General features: G+C 43.4%; 2 protein-coding genes across 7 annotated transcripts in view; both read right to left on the reverse strand.

Annotated features, from left to right (window-relative positions):
* The window catches only part of CASS4 (Cas scaffold protein family member 4), a 37112-nt gene extending 36844 nt beyond the window's left edge, over positions 1-268 (reverse strand). Inside the window, exon 1 of the mRNA XM_057703659.1 lies at positions 206-268. Within this exon, the coding sequence (XP_057559642.1) occupies positions 206-241 (36 nt within the window). The 5' untranslated portion in view covers positions 242-268. The remainder of the gene's footprint in view (positions 1-205) is intronic.
* A 5296-nt stretch (positions 269-5564) lies between these two features.
* Positions 5565-16868, reverse strand: CSTF1 (cleavage stimulation factor subunit 1). Of its 6 annotated transcripts, none has more exons than XM_057701903.1 (7): positions 16743-16858; positions 15771-15915; positions 14153-14353; positions 11808-12085; positions 11453-11650; positions 10343-10733; positions 5565-7752 (listed from the first exon to the last, which is right to left on the reverse strand). In XM_057701903.1, the coding sequence occupies exons 3-7, from the start codon at positions 14319-14321 to the stop codon at positions 7493-7495; spliced, it is 1296 nt and encodes a 431-aa protein (XP_057557886.1). In that variant the 5' UTR covers positions 14322-14353; positions 15771-15915; positions 16743-16858; the 3' UTR covers positions 5565-7492. The 6 variants fall into 6 exon arrangements, with proteins under 6 accessions (XP_057557886.1, XP_057557888.1, XP_057557883.1 ...); XM_057701905.1 differs by lacking the exon at positions 16743-16858 and adding an exon at positions 16570-16616; XM_057701900.1 differs by lacking the exon at positions 15771-15915 and having other exon boundaries at positions 16743-16868.

A 16868-nucleotide genomic window follows, 5' to 3' on the forward strand; every position in this document is an offset into this window, starting at 1 on the left:
CATTTGCATCCAGCTCTGAGTCAGACTGATCAGGAGCTTTCCTGCACATATATTTTCTGCATTTAAACATGAAACCTTCCCCTCTCAAACTTACATGTTACTGGTATTTATCTTTGACTTCATCAGAAACTCAGTACTGAAATCGGCTGCTGTCCTTAGCTAAAACAGACTCCGTCTCCTGCCCCCAGAAAGCCCCGCCACTCACCTTGGGCGCCCCGTCCGTGATGCCGGCTCCTTTCATGTTGCTGGTGTGAAACGGCTCCTTTGAGCTCACGGCTGATATCTCCAACTTCAGAGGCGGTTCCGCAATGTCACTGCATGCCTCTGGCTGGTTCTCAGAAACCGAATTCTATGGAGCTATCTGACAGCACAGGAAACTGTCAGAATGATTCCCCCAGCAGGCAAACTTTCTGGAAAGGACAGAAGAAAAGGAATGAAGGAGGGGAGACCAGAAATCCAGGCCACGCTCACTCCTCAATGCGTGACGTCTATAAGTAGAGATTGTCACACATTTGCTACGAGAAACCGCAAAAGGGGAAAAAAAAAAACCAGTCTTCTGCTTTATGGGGTAAAGTTCCTACTTTGAAAAGCTGAGTGTATGAATGCACGGCATTCTCATCCCTTGGACGTCGTGAAACGACTCCCACTGGACAGACCAAGCTTATTTCTCGGATTAGAGGCTGCCAGGACAAATTTGTGATAGTGGTCAAAGTTTCTTCCTTCCTGCCCCCTAAAACTGGCCCTGCAACAGCCACAGACAGAGTCCAGAGGGTGCCCAAGGGACCTCGTCCCACATCTCTTCCCATCATGTGCACACTTCCCCCTGCTCTGCCCCCCGTGCCCAGCCCCCTGCAGCAGGGCTCTGCTGAGCGCTAACCAGTACAATTACATTCCCTCTCAGATCTCACCGACCCACCCACTTGACACCACAACACTAGTTCACTCAGCTCAGGATGACTTGTTAAGTCTTTCCACTTTCCTTAAATTTGGACTAACTACCCAGGGAAGACCTACAGGGGAGCAGATTCCTTGCTAGGCATGTTCGCACTTTTATTTCACATAACAAACTGGTATCCGTCCTTCCGAGCCGGGCTCAGATTCCATCTCCAGTGAGCTGCCTCTCTCATCACTCTCCTGCGATTATAGCACTTACTTTCTTGTCTGCTGGTTGTCCTGTGTGTAGCCCCTGTAAGTCTGAGCACCAGAAAGAATTTGTGGGTGGAAATAGTTGATTTCTGGCTGAGACAATTTATATTTTATTTTTTAAAATATTTATTTATTTAGCCACGTCATGTCTTAGTTGCAGCACGTGGGAATTTTAGTTGCGGTGTGTGAACCCAGTTGCAGCATGTGGGATCTTTTAGTTGCAGCATTCGAATTCTTAGTTGCAGCATGTGGGATCTAGTTCCTTGACCAGGGATTGAACCTGGCCCCCCTGCACTGGGAGCTCAGAGTCTTAGCCACAGCACCACCAGGGAAGCCCCAACAATCTATATTTTAAATTGTTACCGTTATTGGATGTTAACTTCCAGGGCCAAGTAATTGACATGTTGTTGATGGGAGCAGATAACAGGGAGGGAACAGGGATCACACAGAAGGATCCCAACCTGACTTGGCAACAAATTCAAGGTGGAGGTGAATAGAGAGGAGGACAGAGATGGGAGAAGGGGAACTAATTTAGGGAAGGCTTCACGAGGAAGGCAAGGTACGAGACGCAGGGGCAGAGCAGTATAGAGCCTGGACTAACAGAAGTATTTCACCCTGTTTGTCTTTACAGGTGAGACAAATCTACTACTGCAGTGCATAGAACAGGTGGTATTTGTGAGGAAAGGCTGCTGCAAAATAGCAGGTGATTTCCATGTTGAGAAACGTGAATCTGGACATTTCTCTTGAGTGTGTCTCTTCCCTCCTGCTGTTCCTTCTAGCTCTACCAGCTCCTCTGTGTCGGTGGCCGTGAACCATGGAGCACCCTGGGTGAGGAACATGCAAGCACCGTCCAGCTGAGGCTGAGGTTCATGTTTCCAGAGTGGGAATTTATTAATCTGAAATTTTGTATATGCTTCCGTATATATATTGAGACGGAATGATGTTATGATTACATTTTTAAAAGTCCTTATTGCTCAGAGATATATACTGAAATATTTACAGATAAAATTTGAAAATTGAAAACAATTCAGGGGGAAGTGGAGAGGAGTAGGGAGAACAATATTGGGTGTGAGTTGCAAAGTGGGGAGTCTGAGTGATGGGTCCATGGGGATTCATTGTACTGTACGGCTGATATTGAATTAAAAAAATAACAGCTTTATTAAGATATAATTCACATGCCACAAAAGTACGATTCAGTGTTTTTTAGTATATTGAGTTGTGCAACCATCACCACTAATTCCAGAACATTTTCATCACCCCAATGAGAAAGCCTGTGCCCATCCGCAGTCACTCCTTGTTCTCCTCTCCGCCCTCCCCCCCGCCCCCCTGGCCCTGGCAACCATTATTTCTACTGTATTACTGACTTTTGTATATATTTCAAAAAAAGTAAAAAGAAAGGATGGACAAACTTGGCCAAGGTCACACAGTGATGAACAGAGAGAGAATCTGAACCCAAGTCTCTTGAAAAAAGACAATGGACAGATTTGACACCAACTCAAGTTTGAACGGTTCCCATCACCCTGGCAAACTCCAGACAGTAATTCTTCCCTATACTGAAGGGCTGACCTCAAAGGTCCCTATACAGATTAGAATGCTGTAATTTGCATGTCTTTTATTAAGGAAAAATAATCTGAACCAAAAAACAAGACACAAAAGTAATAGAATTTGGCCCTGAAATTAAACACTCACCCCTGCATAGATATTTAGCATAGTATTTTGTGAACGAGGGGCTTGACTTCTCAGGTTCCTATTTGATCCTGCTATGATTTTTCTGAATGAAAGGCTGTAGACATTTTACTGCAATCCATTCATATTTACATCGCAAGGCAAATGAGTCTCTTACGTGCACAAATATTGCGAGAGTTGATCATTCTAGGAAATTGGGTGGCTTTCGCAATATCCTGCAGACAGAAGGTTGAAACAGCTAGAATTCAAAAGAACCAAGTGAGGGAGCCTCTAATAAGGTAACTTCCCCCTCTTCTCTTAACTAATATACCACTGAGAACAGTTTTGGTTTTGTTTTGTGTTTTCTTTTAGGCATGCGGGATGTTAGTTCCCCAACCAGGGATCGAACCTGAGCCCTCGGCAGTGAAAGGGGAGTCCTGTCGTGACCACTGGACCACCAGGGAATTCCCGAGAACAGTATTTTTTTTTTTAATTAATTTTTATTGGAGTATGGTTGCCTTACAATGTTGTGTTAGCCTCCAGTGCACAACAAAATGAATCAGCCACACACATACAGATCTCCCCTCCCTTTTGGACTTCCCTCCCATTTAGGTCACCACAGTGCATTAGGTAGAGTTCCCTGTGCTATACAGTAGGTTCCCATCAGTTGTCTATTGTATACACAGTATCAATAATGTATATGTGTCATTCCCAGTCTCCCAATTCCTCCCACCCCACCGCTTTCCCCCTTGGTATCCATACATTCCGAGAACAGTATTTTAAATCGATTTTCTTGTTGGAACCTAGGGAGACAGATCTCTTCCTTAGCTCCCAATAAATAAGCAAGAAGGCAGATGGCTTTTGTGTACTGAACTGTTTTTCAGTACAGTAAAACAGTATGCTTTTATATTGTTTTGTGTGGACTTTCAGCCATTCAGCTCCGTGAGTGGTAGTTCAGCACCTAACTTTAATTAAAGTCCAGCCGAATACCAGACTCAGAACATCCAAAGCATTAAAGGCCTGGCAGGATATTTCAGGCTGTGCTGCTTTAAAATCACCTGATTATCTGGCAGATTTTAACCTCATAAAGGTAACTCAAAATAACTCCTTCGGTCAAAGTAGGATTTCACAAATTGCCAATAAATTTATCCCTAGTATAGAAATAATACAGGAAGGACTGGGATTCTATAGCTACTATAATTATTAGTGAGAACTCAACTTCACAGCCTGAATTTTGATCCCAAGGTTGAGAGGGAAAAGGAATCACAGCAAGACTTGAAAAAAAGGATGCAAAGGAAACGCGGCAGGTGGAGACGGGGCGTAAAACTGGAGAAAAGGCTGAATGCAGATGGGATCGAGAAACACCAGAACAGGAAATGAGGCAACGGGCCAGTAATCACTGTGGGGTAAACAGTTAGGAAGGGAAGAGTAAAGGGGCCAGAAAATGACTGGGAAAGAGGCTTCATAGATGAAAACACCCTCTAAGGAGGTAGGAAGGCAAAGGCGAAGCCTCCAGAAAAAGGGCAAAAACATGAGGGCTGAAAGCTATAGACGTGCTGAATGTATTCTAGTTTTTGTTGTTGTTCAAATCCACTTGGTTACTTTTGAAGTCTCCTCATCCTTGGCCCCATTTTAGTTACTGTTTTCCTTCTTCAGACACATTCTGTGTACTTACATGTTGTGCATCTGCTAATTCTACTAAGCCTGACTCCTTTCTGATTCTCATCACAGCGGCTGTTCCCTACTATTCACCTGGGAACGCGTGATCCTTGGCGCTTCCTCTGGGAGGAGTGATGGAGGCCCGGGGTTAAGATGTGCCATCCAGAGAGAACTGGTGCTGGCCTGGCCCTCATGCTCATGACCAGCTGGAGTTGCTTGAAATTCTCTGCTTGCTTTTCTCCAAACCACAGAGGTAGTGTGGACTGGTCCAACCTTGCTTGAGGGACCAAGAGCTTGTGGATGGGATTCTCGAAGACCCTACCCTGTGCCAACACCCCAGACCCTTCCCCGCAAACCTGAGCCAGCTCTGTTAGGCCGGATTCCTCTCTGAGGTGGGGTTTTTGTGAAGCTCACCCTTTTGCTGAGGGAGGTGCCTTTTGGTTTTCTTTCTGGGTCTTGATCAAAGTTCCTACCCTGTGAAGACTCAGAGCCCAGAAATGTTCAGGCTACAAGGGACTTACAGATGTCCTTGGTGCAACCAGCAGCTCTGTCACTGTTAAGTCTCTGGATTTGTGCTTTGTGTGGGGTTTGCCTCAGAAACTCCCTCATTTTCTTGCTAGCTATCTACTTAGGGATTCAAAACATATTCTATCCAGGTTTGCACTGGAAGGGTTCTCAGAGCATCTGGCCTGATACTTTTCTCAGAAGCCTTCCCCCAGAAGTAAATGTTTTTCTCCTCCCCCACTTCTGTTTATATCATGATGTGTTTTTAAAAAAGGAGCTTCACTGATTGAAGTGCATGCTGGGGATGATTTTGATAAAGCTCTTTAATCACAGAAAAGGAAGCTACTGCCTGGAAGAGGAATGACGTGTCTCAACAGAGCTGAGACTCAGACTCCCCCCGGCATCTCCTTTCCTAAGGGAAACCAAAGCTTAAGGCAAAAGGGAGATTTCTCTGAATGAGCTAAAGAAACAGATAAATACTGAAAGTGAAAAGTATCAGTCCAAAGTCACAACTGCTGTTTGAGAGCTTATGTTCAAATACAGAAACATTCAAGGCAAGCTCCAAAAAAAGAAAAAGAACTAGCTTTAAATTATCATTATATACAAAAAGTTTATTTTAGAAATCACATATCTTTAAAAAATAACATAGAAGTTATAAGTTCTTATCTTGCCTGGATATTACTCACCATCGGAAGGTCAGGGTGTTATGTGGTATAAATAATGATGTGAGGAAACCAAGTCCATGCAATGTCCCTGGCATTTACACCAGTTTGAAACATTGTGATTTAAAAAAAAAAATTTAGTCAGTTTTGGAAACATACAAAAACATCTTGATCTTGTACACAGAAATCCTGAAACTACAGTCCATTGCTGAGACTATTCCAAAAGTTGGAAAAAGTAGGCATTATCATTTAAATTCATGAACAGTTAAAAAGGTCCCATGGAACTTGTATCAGGAGTGCAGCGTGGTCATTGCAGTGTGTGTGCCAGAGAGAACACGCAGAAAAGTTAAACCTCTGCTTTACAGTTTCATAGCCTAAAAGTCAGAAAACATGAGTAGCTTTGGTTGGTAATTTTGGGGGTAGAACTGATTATCCTTGTTTCTATTCAGTAGGTTTCTTTTGGTCTTACAAAAACAGCACCCACAGATGGCCAAGCTCAAATACTGGAGAATCAGGACACAAAATAAATTTAATCTCACTATGGACCAAAAAAATATAGCTCTTTGTAAATCTGAACTAAAATCTGTGACTTAACATGTTAAGAAGGCTGAAAATGGTTTTTAGACCAAAGAGTTAAAATGATCCTTAAGGATGATGTCTTAAGCAGAATTTTTATACAATAAGCTTCAGAAGACTAAAAAATTCCTATCACATAAAACCATTACTTTAATCTATTTAATATCTTTATCAAATGACCCCAGGTTATACTTCTAGGTACTCCTACCCAGATCATGAGGTATTTGTATTGGGGGATAAACAAAAGTCTCTCTCTGTAAGGGGGGCTCAGGGCTCCCTGACCTAGCTAGCGTTGAATCCACAGAAATATTGTCACTGCCTAAAAAGTTTCAAGAGTAAGAAAACTTGTATTAGTTGGTTAATTGCAAAAAATCTTCTGAGAACACAGCTGTTGGGTGCATCCAGGATGAGTAGTTACGCCTTATGTTGAAGGGAACTGAAAAGTAAGATTTGAAATTACAAAAGAACAAAATCAATTGATAATAATCACTCGTGAAGGTGAGCGACACCTGAGAGCGAGAGTGGGCTCACCTGGCTATGATTACGTCGGATATATTTTCTGCTTCCCATAGACCGGTAATAATCTTATTAGAAATACACTAACTGCAGACAAGCCTTTTAGGTTGTGAAAGGATAATGTGGTCTCGAGATGTGATGGGAGATACACCTCCTATAAATCTTCAGGGGATGCTGGCCATTAATTTTACTGAAGTGAAAAATGTGTTCAAAGCTGCAGATCTGAGCCTTATTATCAGAATGATGTCACTTTAGGGTAGACTGGATAGATTTTCCAAAATGGTTTTAATATGGCATAAAACTCTTGATTCTCAGAGCTGGATGCCTACTTATCTGCCAAAATGTATTCTGAAAGGAAACATACAAAGGGGATGTAGAACAGGCACAGAAGCTGACAAAATATCCAAGTAAACATTCCTCATGACAGATCCACTGGAGATCTAGAAAGCACTTTAATACCCCATCCTTCTTCAAATGATCAAGAGAAATAGCCAGTCCTGTATTTACAAAACCGATGAAAATCACACTGTAATAATCAGTGAGTGCAGAACAACCGCACAGATGTGTTTCCAACTTTTTCCACCATGATTCTCCATCAAGGTAAAAAAAGACTCTTTTGTACAAATCCCAGAAGGACGCAGAGGCGGCAGCATAACTGCCAAAGATGGTACAATGACTTACGACTGAAGTTGGTGACGGGACACAAGGGGAAGGAGGGGCAGAGTCCTCGGGACAAGAGCCCTATCTGACGCAGGTGGGCGGCGCTAGTCCGTGGTCGACCTCCGGTACCAAAATCGTGCCCGGAAGTCGTCGCTGCAGGTCATGAAGCCGGGGTTGGTGGGCGAGTGCACGATACAGCGCACGATGTTGTTGTGGCCCAGCGAGAGCAGGTTCCGGCGCTCAGCCGTCCTCGAGTCCCAGCAGCAGAGGCTGATGGTCCTCTCGTCGGGTAGCAGCACGTAGTCCTCCGTGTGGTTGAAGACGGCCTGCGTCCGGTGCACCTGCCGTCCGCTCAAGCCAGCGCCTGCGCAGAGACCGAGAGGTTAAGGGCCTGGGTGCCAGGGCTAGCTTTCCAGTTCACATCTCAGACCCCAGACTGTTCTACTTTTGCCATTAGCTCTGTTGATGTAAAAACTGCATTTTAAAACTGTTGAAGTAATACACGTTTATTGTGCAATTCTGGAAACTCTAAAAAAAAAACTATGAAAAAGAAAACCACGTTTGAGCCCACCACCTAAGGCAACTCTGCTAATGTTCTGACATATTTCTAGGCATAAAAATGACAAAAAAAATACAAAAGTGGTGCCACATTATCTAACTTCATGTTGGGTATATTTTCCCCTGATTTTACTGGCTGCACAGTATCCACTGTTTGGAAGCACCATTACTTAGTGATTCTTTTCCTGCCAGGCAGTTAGCTGGCATCCAATTGTAATACTGTGGCAAACATTCTCTGCACAGAACACATGACTTGCTCAGGACTAAACTCCTAGGACTCAAACCGTTGGGATGCATGAACAGCCACCCTCCAAGAGGAAGCATAAAGCTTTTTTATGACCATGAATTTAAAAAAAACGTATTTTATGTTTAAAGCATTATATAAATTATTAAAAAAAACTCTGATAATTTTAAACCCAGAGCCAACCCTCTGATGAATGTCTTTTCCAAATATGTCCGAGCATTGCACACACATTTGTAAATCAGAGCATACAGCACACAGTTTTTATGCAATAGTATGTGGTGGAGACCTACAAAGAGGGAACACAGCTCACTGGACAAACATACACACTTTGGTGTTGGATGTGGACTAAGCACATGTTAGGGACATGACCTTGAGCAAACGACTTATCCCTAGGCCTTAACTGTCTGCTCTGCTCTGTAGGGATAATCACAGCACCTGCCTACAAGATGTTGCAGGGATTAAAGTGAGCTGTAGTGCCCATTCAGCGGTGTAATATAAATGTTCAACAAAGTATTTATTTTTGAAGGCTGCATGCTGGGAAGGGCTATGTAACAATTCACTCCACTCTTCCTCTGGACACTGATGTTCTACGTAACTTCCCACCACTCCAGACAGTGTTGGGATGCGTATCTGTTCACGTGTGCCTGCGTATGCTTCTCAGGAATCTTCTTAGGTTAAATTTCTAACAGTGGATATTATCAGCAGATCAAAAATGTATATATTTAAAATTTTGATATGATACCAAGCTGCCCTTCAGAAATGTTTTACCAGTCAATACTCCTAACAATACGTGATTTCCTGGAATGTGTGTTAATACTGGATGATAACAATCTTTTAAACTCCTGGCATCTGATGAGCGAAAAGACACCTCCACTTCCATTTCTTAGGTTTGCAGAGAAGCTGGTCGTCTCTTCTTGGGTTCACTGACCAGTGTCTGACACATGTTTATTATATATGCTATGAATATTTTTTCCCTAGCCAGCATTTAATCTTATTATAAACAAAATTACTTTTTATAAACAAAATTAACTTTTAACATCAAAATTTCTAATGTTTACTTGATAGTTTTTCCTTTCTTTCATTATTTCAAGAGCCCTATGAATTCTAACTAAACATTAAAACTGGAAAAGCAGACCCATAAGTGCTGACATGAAGGGGTCAAACTGTGAATTACAAAAAGAGGGAATCTGCATATAAATTCAGTATAATCTCATTTCAAAATCAAATCCCAATTCTCTAGCAAAACAAACCAATCAGCCACACATAATCACAAAACATCCCAAACATTCATAAAACAAAAATGACTCTTCCCAAGACTTGCTAGCTCTACCATCTACACAGAAGCCACAGCACTTTCTCACTGGTTACCAGATAAACCTAAGGTAGGTTATGCTGCACCCTAGTGGTTCAGATGTCACTAACTCTTCAGTTTTCTTCACTTACTAACACCCCAGCAGAGTCCCTTACAATATAGTGCTGTTTTCTAGTGAGTTTTAAAGTTCTGGTCATGGTGATGTCAGTGTATGACACAAGCATCTCACAACAGAGGAAACTAGTTGAAATTTTCTACCAAATAGCCTTTGCTGCTACAAGGAACAGACGAATGAAACACTATACTTTGATACTTACTATCAAATAATTAAACCAACACTGGCTATTAGTGACAAGATAAATTTAAACAGATCTCATAAAAAGAGCTCACAGGTACAACTGCTGCAATCAGAGACCAACAGGAATTAATCAGAGAATCAGACTAACAATTTTGTGTTTCTGTCTGAAGGGCCCACTTTAAATCTAGGTTCAGAACACTTGGGGTCTCTTTGGGGGACTCCTCCTCTCTCATGCATGAGCCAAGATCTTCCCTCTCACTTACTGAGGACTTTCTCTGGGCTGCTTTCGTGGGAAATGAGCAGGCCATGGATCTACAAATGGACGACCTAATTCTCAAGTGTTATTTGCATGGAATCAGATCTAATTTTAGCTGTTAACATACTGAGAAGAGCAAAGTTAAGAAACTGTGGTTCTACTTCCAGCTCTGCCTCTTGTTTGATTCACACAGATTTATTGAGTGCATCTATTTCGAGGAGCTAAAAGAGAGTTCTGGAAATTAAAATGCCTTGGAAACGTGAAGTCATATCAACTTCTTACATACCTGTGTATCTGACAAGTGTTCGTCCTGTTGATATTTCCCAAAGTTTAGCTACAGAGTCTTTCCCACTTGACAGAATGTATTTTGAATTTTTGGAAAAAATGGCTGAGCAAACTTCAGCACCATCATGTGCTTTCTCAAAAGTTGTGATGCATCGATTTGAAACGCCATCCCACAGTTTGATGCAGCCGTCCTTGCTACCAGTCACATACATGTTGGCACTGGGATTGTAATTCACAGAACATATGGCATCGGTGTGCTGATCTTGAGGATTGCAAGAGACAAAGCACTGAAATGTGTTGATATCATAAAGTCGAAGAGTAGGATGCTGAGTCCCGACAAGTATAAAGTCTCCGGAAGGATGAAAAGAGATGGAGCGCAACATTTCTGCCTCCTGTTAGGAAAGAGACCACGTGGCGAACAGTTAAACCCAGAAGATATGTGGAAAATGTTTGCCTGATGCAAAGAATCCATAAAACAATGACCATATACTAGACAGGTGTGAGAAGAACAAAGAACTTTCTGGAATACATGAAAGTATCATTTAAACAAAGATTTCCAAAACTATTTACTGGTGAGATTATTTCAAAGACCACAGAAGTGAGCTGCACTATTTACACATAAACACTGGGTTAACTCAGAATGGAATATTACCAATTTATGACACATTTACATGTGATTAACAAATAAAGATAAACCACTTGTACACAAGAATAGTTTCTTTAATATTGAGGTGGAAGCCACTACTAAAACATTAGTATTTCTGAGCTGCAGATTCAAAATAGGGCACCAAATGTTGCTTTTCCATCAAACACCTGAGAATTTCAACTGAATAATTTTTTAATTCCCATAAGTTACACTTCAAACAAGTCGGTTGTGTTTTGTCTTTAAAGAGTGATGTGGATTGTGAGCCGTAGTCCTGACCGGCCACAGGAAGTGGGCGCGGGACAGCACGAGAGCCATGCCATCTGTGGCAGGCACCATGTCCCTGCTGCCATCCTCCCTGCTTATAGGAGGACCACTGAGACGACTTTTAAGAAGAGAAGAGCCAAACAACAGCTCACTGTATTTAAGGGAAAAAATGCATACAGCTCCTTTCCAAACATTCCTAACCTGAATGTATTTGAAGGCTCTTTTTGCAGATGGTTTGGAATAATCAAATAATTTAAGAGTATAATCCCTTGAACCAGAGGCGAGGATCTGCTCTGTTGGGTGGAAAGCGAGACATGTGACTTCATCCACGTGGTCATAAAGAGTTCGAATCACGGGGTGGTTTTCCATGTTCTGCTGTGCAGTCTCGTTCATCATGACCTAAGCCAACAAGAAAAAAAGTTCAGTGTAAAATCCATCTGACTCAAAGCATACCTTCTATAACTAGGCTAAGTTAAAACTGGTTTAAACTATGCTCTCACTCTCGCAAGAATGAACAACAAAAGGCAAATAGCAAGCAGACTACTGGGATTCTTACCTCTATTGGCATGGCACTTTTGGCCAACATTCTTTCTGTGTCAAGTATTTTTATGGAAGCATCTGCAGATCCAGTAGCTATTAACTGCCCATCTCTACTATAAGTAGCTACACGACACGGTCCTTTATGGGATGTGACATAGCATGTCTCGTATTCTGAAGCCTCTGGGGACATAGTCTGGACATCTGCATCAAACTCTAGGTCAATTCCTGTGCCAGGGGCAACTGTGTCTGACCGACCAATTGCATACTGAACTGCAGTATCATCATTTTCCATTCCTGAAAGGAATAAAAATTAAGGGCACGAAAAAATGTTATTTTAAAAGGACAAGACAAAGTTCTGGATCCAAACTGGAAAAGGTGTTTGCCAATGTCAACGTACTACTTCTTGGAGCTGCATGACACTTAACACTGCACAAAATTGTGTATTGTGGCCTGGTGCACACACAGTGACAACGCTGTAGGGCAATATGGGTTGGGGCAGGTTAGGCTCCAACAGGTAAAATCATTTCCCCAGATATTTGCCTCCAAAATTTTCTATTTTAACCACAAATACAGAAACTGAAAAAAAGCAGCTCTGTAGTTAAATTGTCCATTTGTTGCCATTCTGAATTTTAGTATTTTTAATGCTGAGATCTGTTAGCAACTCTGAAGCTCATTAAGTCAGATATATTGTTAGTGGGACTTCCCAGGTGGCGCAGTGGTTAAGAATCTGCCTGCCAATGCAGGGGACACAGGTATGATCCCTGGTCCGGGAAGATCCCACGTGCTTCGGAGCAACTAACTCGTGAACCACAACTACTGAGCCTGCGTGCTGCACCTACTGAAGCCTGAGCGCCTAGAGCTCATGCTCTGCAACAAGAGAAGCCACTGCAATGAGAAGCCTGCGCGCATGGCAACAAAGAGCAGTCCCTGCTCACCCCAACTACAGAAAGCCTGCGTGCAGCAATGAAGACCCAACACAGCCAAAGTCAGTCAATCAATCAATCAATCAATCAATCAAATACCTTAAAAAAAAAAGATACGTTGTTAGTAATAATATTAGTGAAACACCTTAGAAAGAATGTTGAGGTTTAAATTGAAGTTTATCAAGAAAATGCATTTTAAATTGAAAAATAACTTGATACATGGTATAAACAATGTTTAGATGAATAAAAAAATAAATGTAACCTTGTATTAGATCACCCAGAGATAATTACTGTCAACATGGTGTATGAATTCTTCTGGACCTTTCTCCATGCACACAGTTGTTTCATTTCTTAAAACAAAAATAAATTCACACTATACAACACGGTGCGACTTACGTGGTCATTCACGCATACAGAATAAACACCAGGCCAGCGGAATAGACGCGCACCCACATCCTGCTGTCAGGTCCAAGTTTATGGTGGCAAGAACATTTATACCCAATTCCAGACTGCTGGGCGTTTCAGTGGAATTCACTTTATTTCCTCAGGCAAATTCTAACAACTTACACTGCCAAGTCAAAGGGTATAAACATGTTTGGCAATTCTGTGTTTTACTGAGTGCTTTACAGGACACAGGCAAGCACTAGGATACACTGTTAAATAAGACAAGGTTCAAGATCTTTACTAAACTTGCAATCTTTTAGCAAGTGGTATGGATTGTGTGGGAAACAACTCAAAACAATAAAGTAAATTTCAGACAGTGATTCTGTTATGGAGGAAATGGGATTGTTGTTTTAGAGCAGCTGGGGAGGTATGGGGAAGATGTTCGGGTTATTTAAGAAGAGATGAGGAGAACTCTGAGATGACATTTGATCTGAGACCTGAAGAAAGTCAGTAATACAACGGCACAAAGCTCCAAATAATTCATATAAAAATCCTGAGGCTAGAACCAGCTCAAAACCTTCACAATCAGGACTTTGCTTCCTCCTTCAGTATCCAGCACTGTACTTGATACATACTAGACACTAAAACTAAAGGGCAATAATCCGGAAAACATCTGAAGCAGGACTTCCCTGGTGGTGCAGTGGTTAAGAATCTGCCTGCCAATGCAGGGGACACGGGTTCAATCCCTTGTCTGGGAAGATCCCACATGCCTTGGAGCAACTAAGTCCATGCGCCACAACTACTGAGCCCATGCACTGCAACTACTGAAGCCTGTGTGCCTAGAGCCCACGCCCTGCAACGAGATGCCACCTCAATGAGAAGCCTGTGCACCGCAACAAAGAACAGCCCCTGCTCATCACAACTAGAGAAAGCCTGAGTGCAGCAACAAAGACCCAACGCAGCCAAATTAAAAAAACAAACAAACCCAAAACACAAAAAAACAAAACATCTGAAATCTTGTCATGGGCTCAATGAATCTGCATTCACAAGTTACCTAGTTTGATGAGATGCAGGAGCTGCTCGGAGGGTGCACAGACGGACTGCGGCTTGATCTCATTGATGAGACCGTTAGCAATGCTGATGTAGCCGTCGTAGAGCAGCTGGCTGATAATCAGCTTGTAGAGCTGCTGGCGATCCTTCAAGCCCACCTTGGTTCTGTACATCCTGGAGAAGAGGAAGACAATCTCCCTGCCAGCTGCAAGAGGAGAAAACAGGTGATGATGACAGGCAGATCACCAGTAAACACAGAAGCAACACAGGAATCTGGTCAGACTTTTCCGGGCTTAAATCCCAGCTCTATCGGCACTATTTTTGGTCAGCAACTATGTTTCTCTGAGATCAGGGTCCTCAGCTGTTAAATAAGTCAGTGAAAGTTAAATAAGATGGTGCATGTAGAGCACTGAGCACAGTGGTACACAGAAATGGTTCAAATCATGTCAGCCAATATTTACAGGACAACCTCTCTTCATCAGCGTTCCTCCTCTGCCAAATTACCCACCTGTGATTTTTATTCTTTACTGCTATCCCAGAATCTTCCATTTCTTCTGTCAATAAAACACTGATTAATGCTTGCAATAAGTAAAACAGCTGCTACTGTTGGATGTCTAGACACCTACTGTTTCCATCATGTTTACTAATGTCAGTTATGGTCATTCTTAAAACATGTCTGAAGGCAACGAACCTCGTTACATTACATAATTTAGACAGTAAATCAAAATACAAGGGTGAAAAAGCTACTGTGCAATGAAAACTAGGTCCTGTTAAATGCTTTGGAAAGCACTGCTTAATAAAATATTGGCAAATAGGATACAGCCAGAACAAGTATAAAAAATGTAAAAATCAGAAGTATTGTGCACTTAGATTGATTTACAAGTGTTTAAGTACTCTCAGCCTCAGAAAGCAAAAGAGAAAATTGTAGATGATGGTTTCCAGTTTACACACAGCAAAAAACCCAAAAACTCCAACCGGTGGACATGATTAGATAATCTGATTATAAAAATCAATGTCTGCACATGTGTAGATCTGTACAGATATCGGAAGACTGTAGAACCTGGGGAACAGCAATAAAGAATAAAAGTCACAGGCAGAGAGGCAGCTGTGGCAGAGAAGAAAAACTGGAAGGCAGAGCACAGGAGACAGAAAAGAAAGACTATGAGAAAGAAGTGGGGCGAGTGGACAGTTAACAGCAGTACCTGCTGGTACTACTGTACTTCACAGGGGGGATTCTGAAAGTGGGAGGTGTTGTAGGAAAGGGGTGGGGGACAATGTTTTTAACTACAAAATGCCCTCTGGAGAATTACTGAGGCTACTGATGATAAGAACAGCCAACATTTACTGAGTGTTTACCATGTTTCATCTTAATCCTCAACATCCTATAAAGGAGGTCCACTAATCTTGTTTCCAGGTGAGGAGGAGAGATAACTTGCCCAGGGTCTCAGAACCAGTGCCTGGAGGAACCGGGATTAGAAGCCAGGTGGTTAGACTCTAGAGACTGTTGCTCCTAATCACTGCCTGTACTGCTCCTTAAAAACTTAATGATAAACTAGCTAAAATTCATTAATCATTCAGTACAGCACATAACACACATGGTGTAAGCAACTAACATGCATTACCTCATTCAACCCTCAGCTAATCCCATTTTAGAGGTGGGCAACCAGAGGTCCAGAAAGGTTAACTCATCCAGGATCCCACAGCTTGTAAATGGTGGAGCCTGGATCCTCACCCAGAGCCCGAGCTCTTACTGTGCTGTACTGGTGGCTGTGAACCAAATACAGATAAATCTATACTTGTGTAGACAACACTAGGACACGACAGAGATGATGAAACCCTCTCAAAGATGGTTAGGAAACACTGCAAGTAAAATGGAGCTGCGTAACTCGTCCAAGGGTATCGCGGCCACCAGTAATGCTCACGCCGGAGCCCAGAGCCTGACCACCACCCCAACCTTCACTCGTGCCAAGCGCATCATGGGGCTATCAAGAGATTAAAATACGAAAAAGTGAGGACGGGCCCCCGCTTCTCAATGCCCAAAGAACGTTCGCTTGCTGGGCTAGAAAGCGCCTAATTACCACCCACCATATGCAGGCGAAGGGGCTGCGGCCCCAAGACAGGAAGAGCCCAGCCCAGGACTGGCGGTGCCCGGAGCTGGGAGGAGAACCAGGGCGGGAACACAGACGCCCCCTCACCGTACGCTCCGCTGCGACCCAGACTAGAGGCCAACGGAGGATGGAGGGCGGGCGGCAGCGAGGCCTCTGAGGAAGAGGGGCAGGGCAAGCCCAGCCTGGCAACCCAGGGTGCACGCCGCCCCGCTCACTGCTGACCCTTCCCGCCTTGCCCCGGTCTTTCCCGTGGCCCCTCAAAGGCGCCAGCCGACCGCCCCGGTCACGCCACGCACCCCGGGGTCTCCCACACCTGCTCGCCGTGCTCTCTCGGTCTCCCGCTCTCTCCTAGAAAAATGGAGGCGCGAATCCTGCCTGATCGATCGCTCCGGGCGCACGTTCATTGCGCACGCGCAAAGGGCGTCGCGCCGAGCGCTGCGCTATCGATCGGCCCCACTATCCTGCCCTTCTCGCCATCTTACTTACGGGCGCGCTCTAGAGAGTCGTTCGCCTCCTCCGACTTTATCTCCTACGCGACAACCCTGACGCCAAGGGGCTGCTGCCTCACGGACAAAAGTCAGATCCGGAGAGCACGGCGGGCCATTGGCTCCA

Source organism: Hippopotamus amphibius, chromosome 12 (genome assembly GCF_030028045.1).
Source record: "Hippopotamus amphibius kiboko isolate mHipAmp2 chromosome 12, mHipAmp2.hap2, whole genome shotgun sequence".
NCBI lineage: Eukaryota > Metazoa > Chordata > Mammalia > Artiodactyla > Hippopotamidae > Hippopotamus > Hippopotamus amphibius.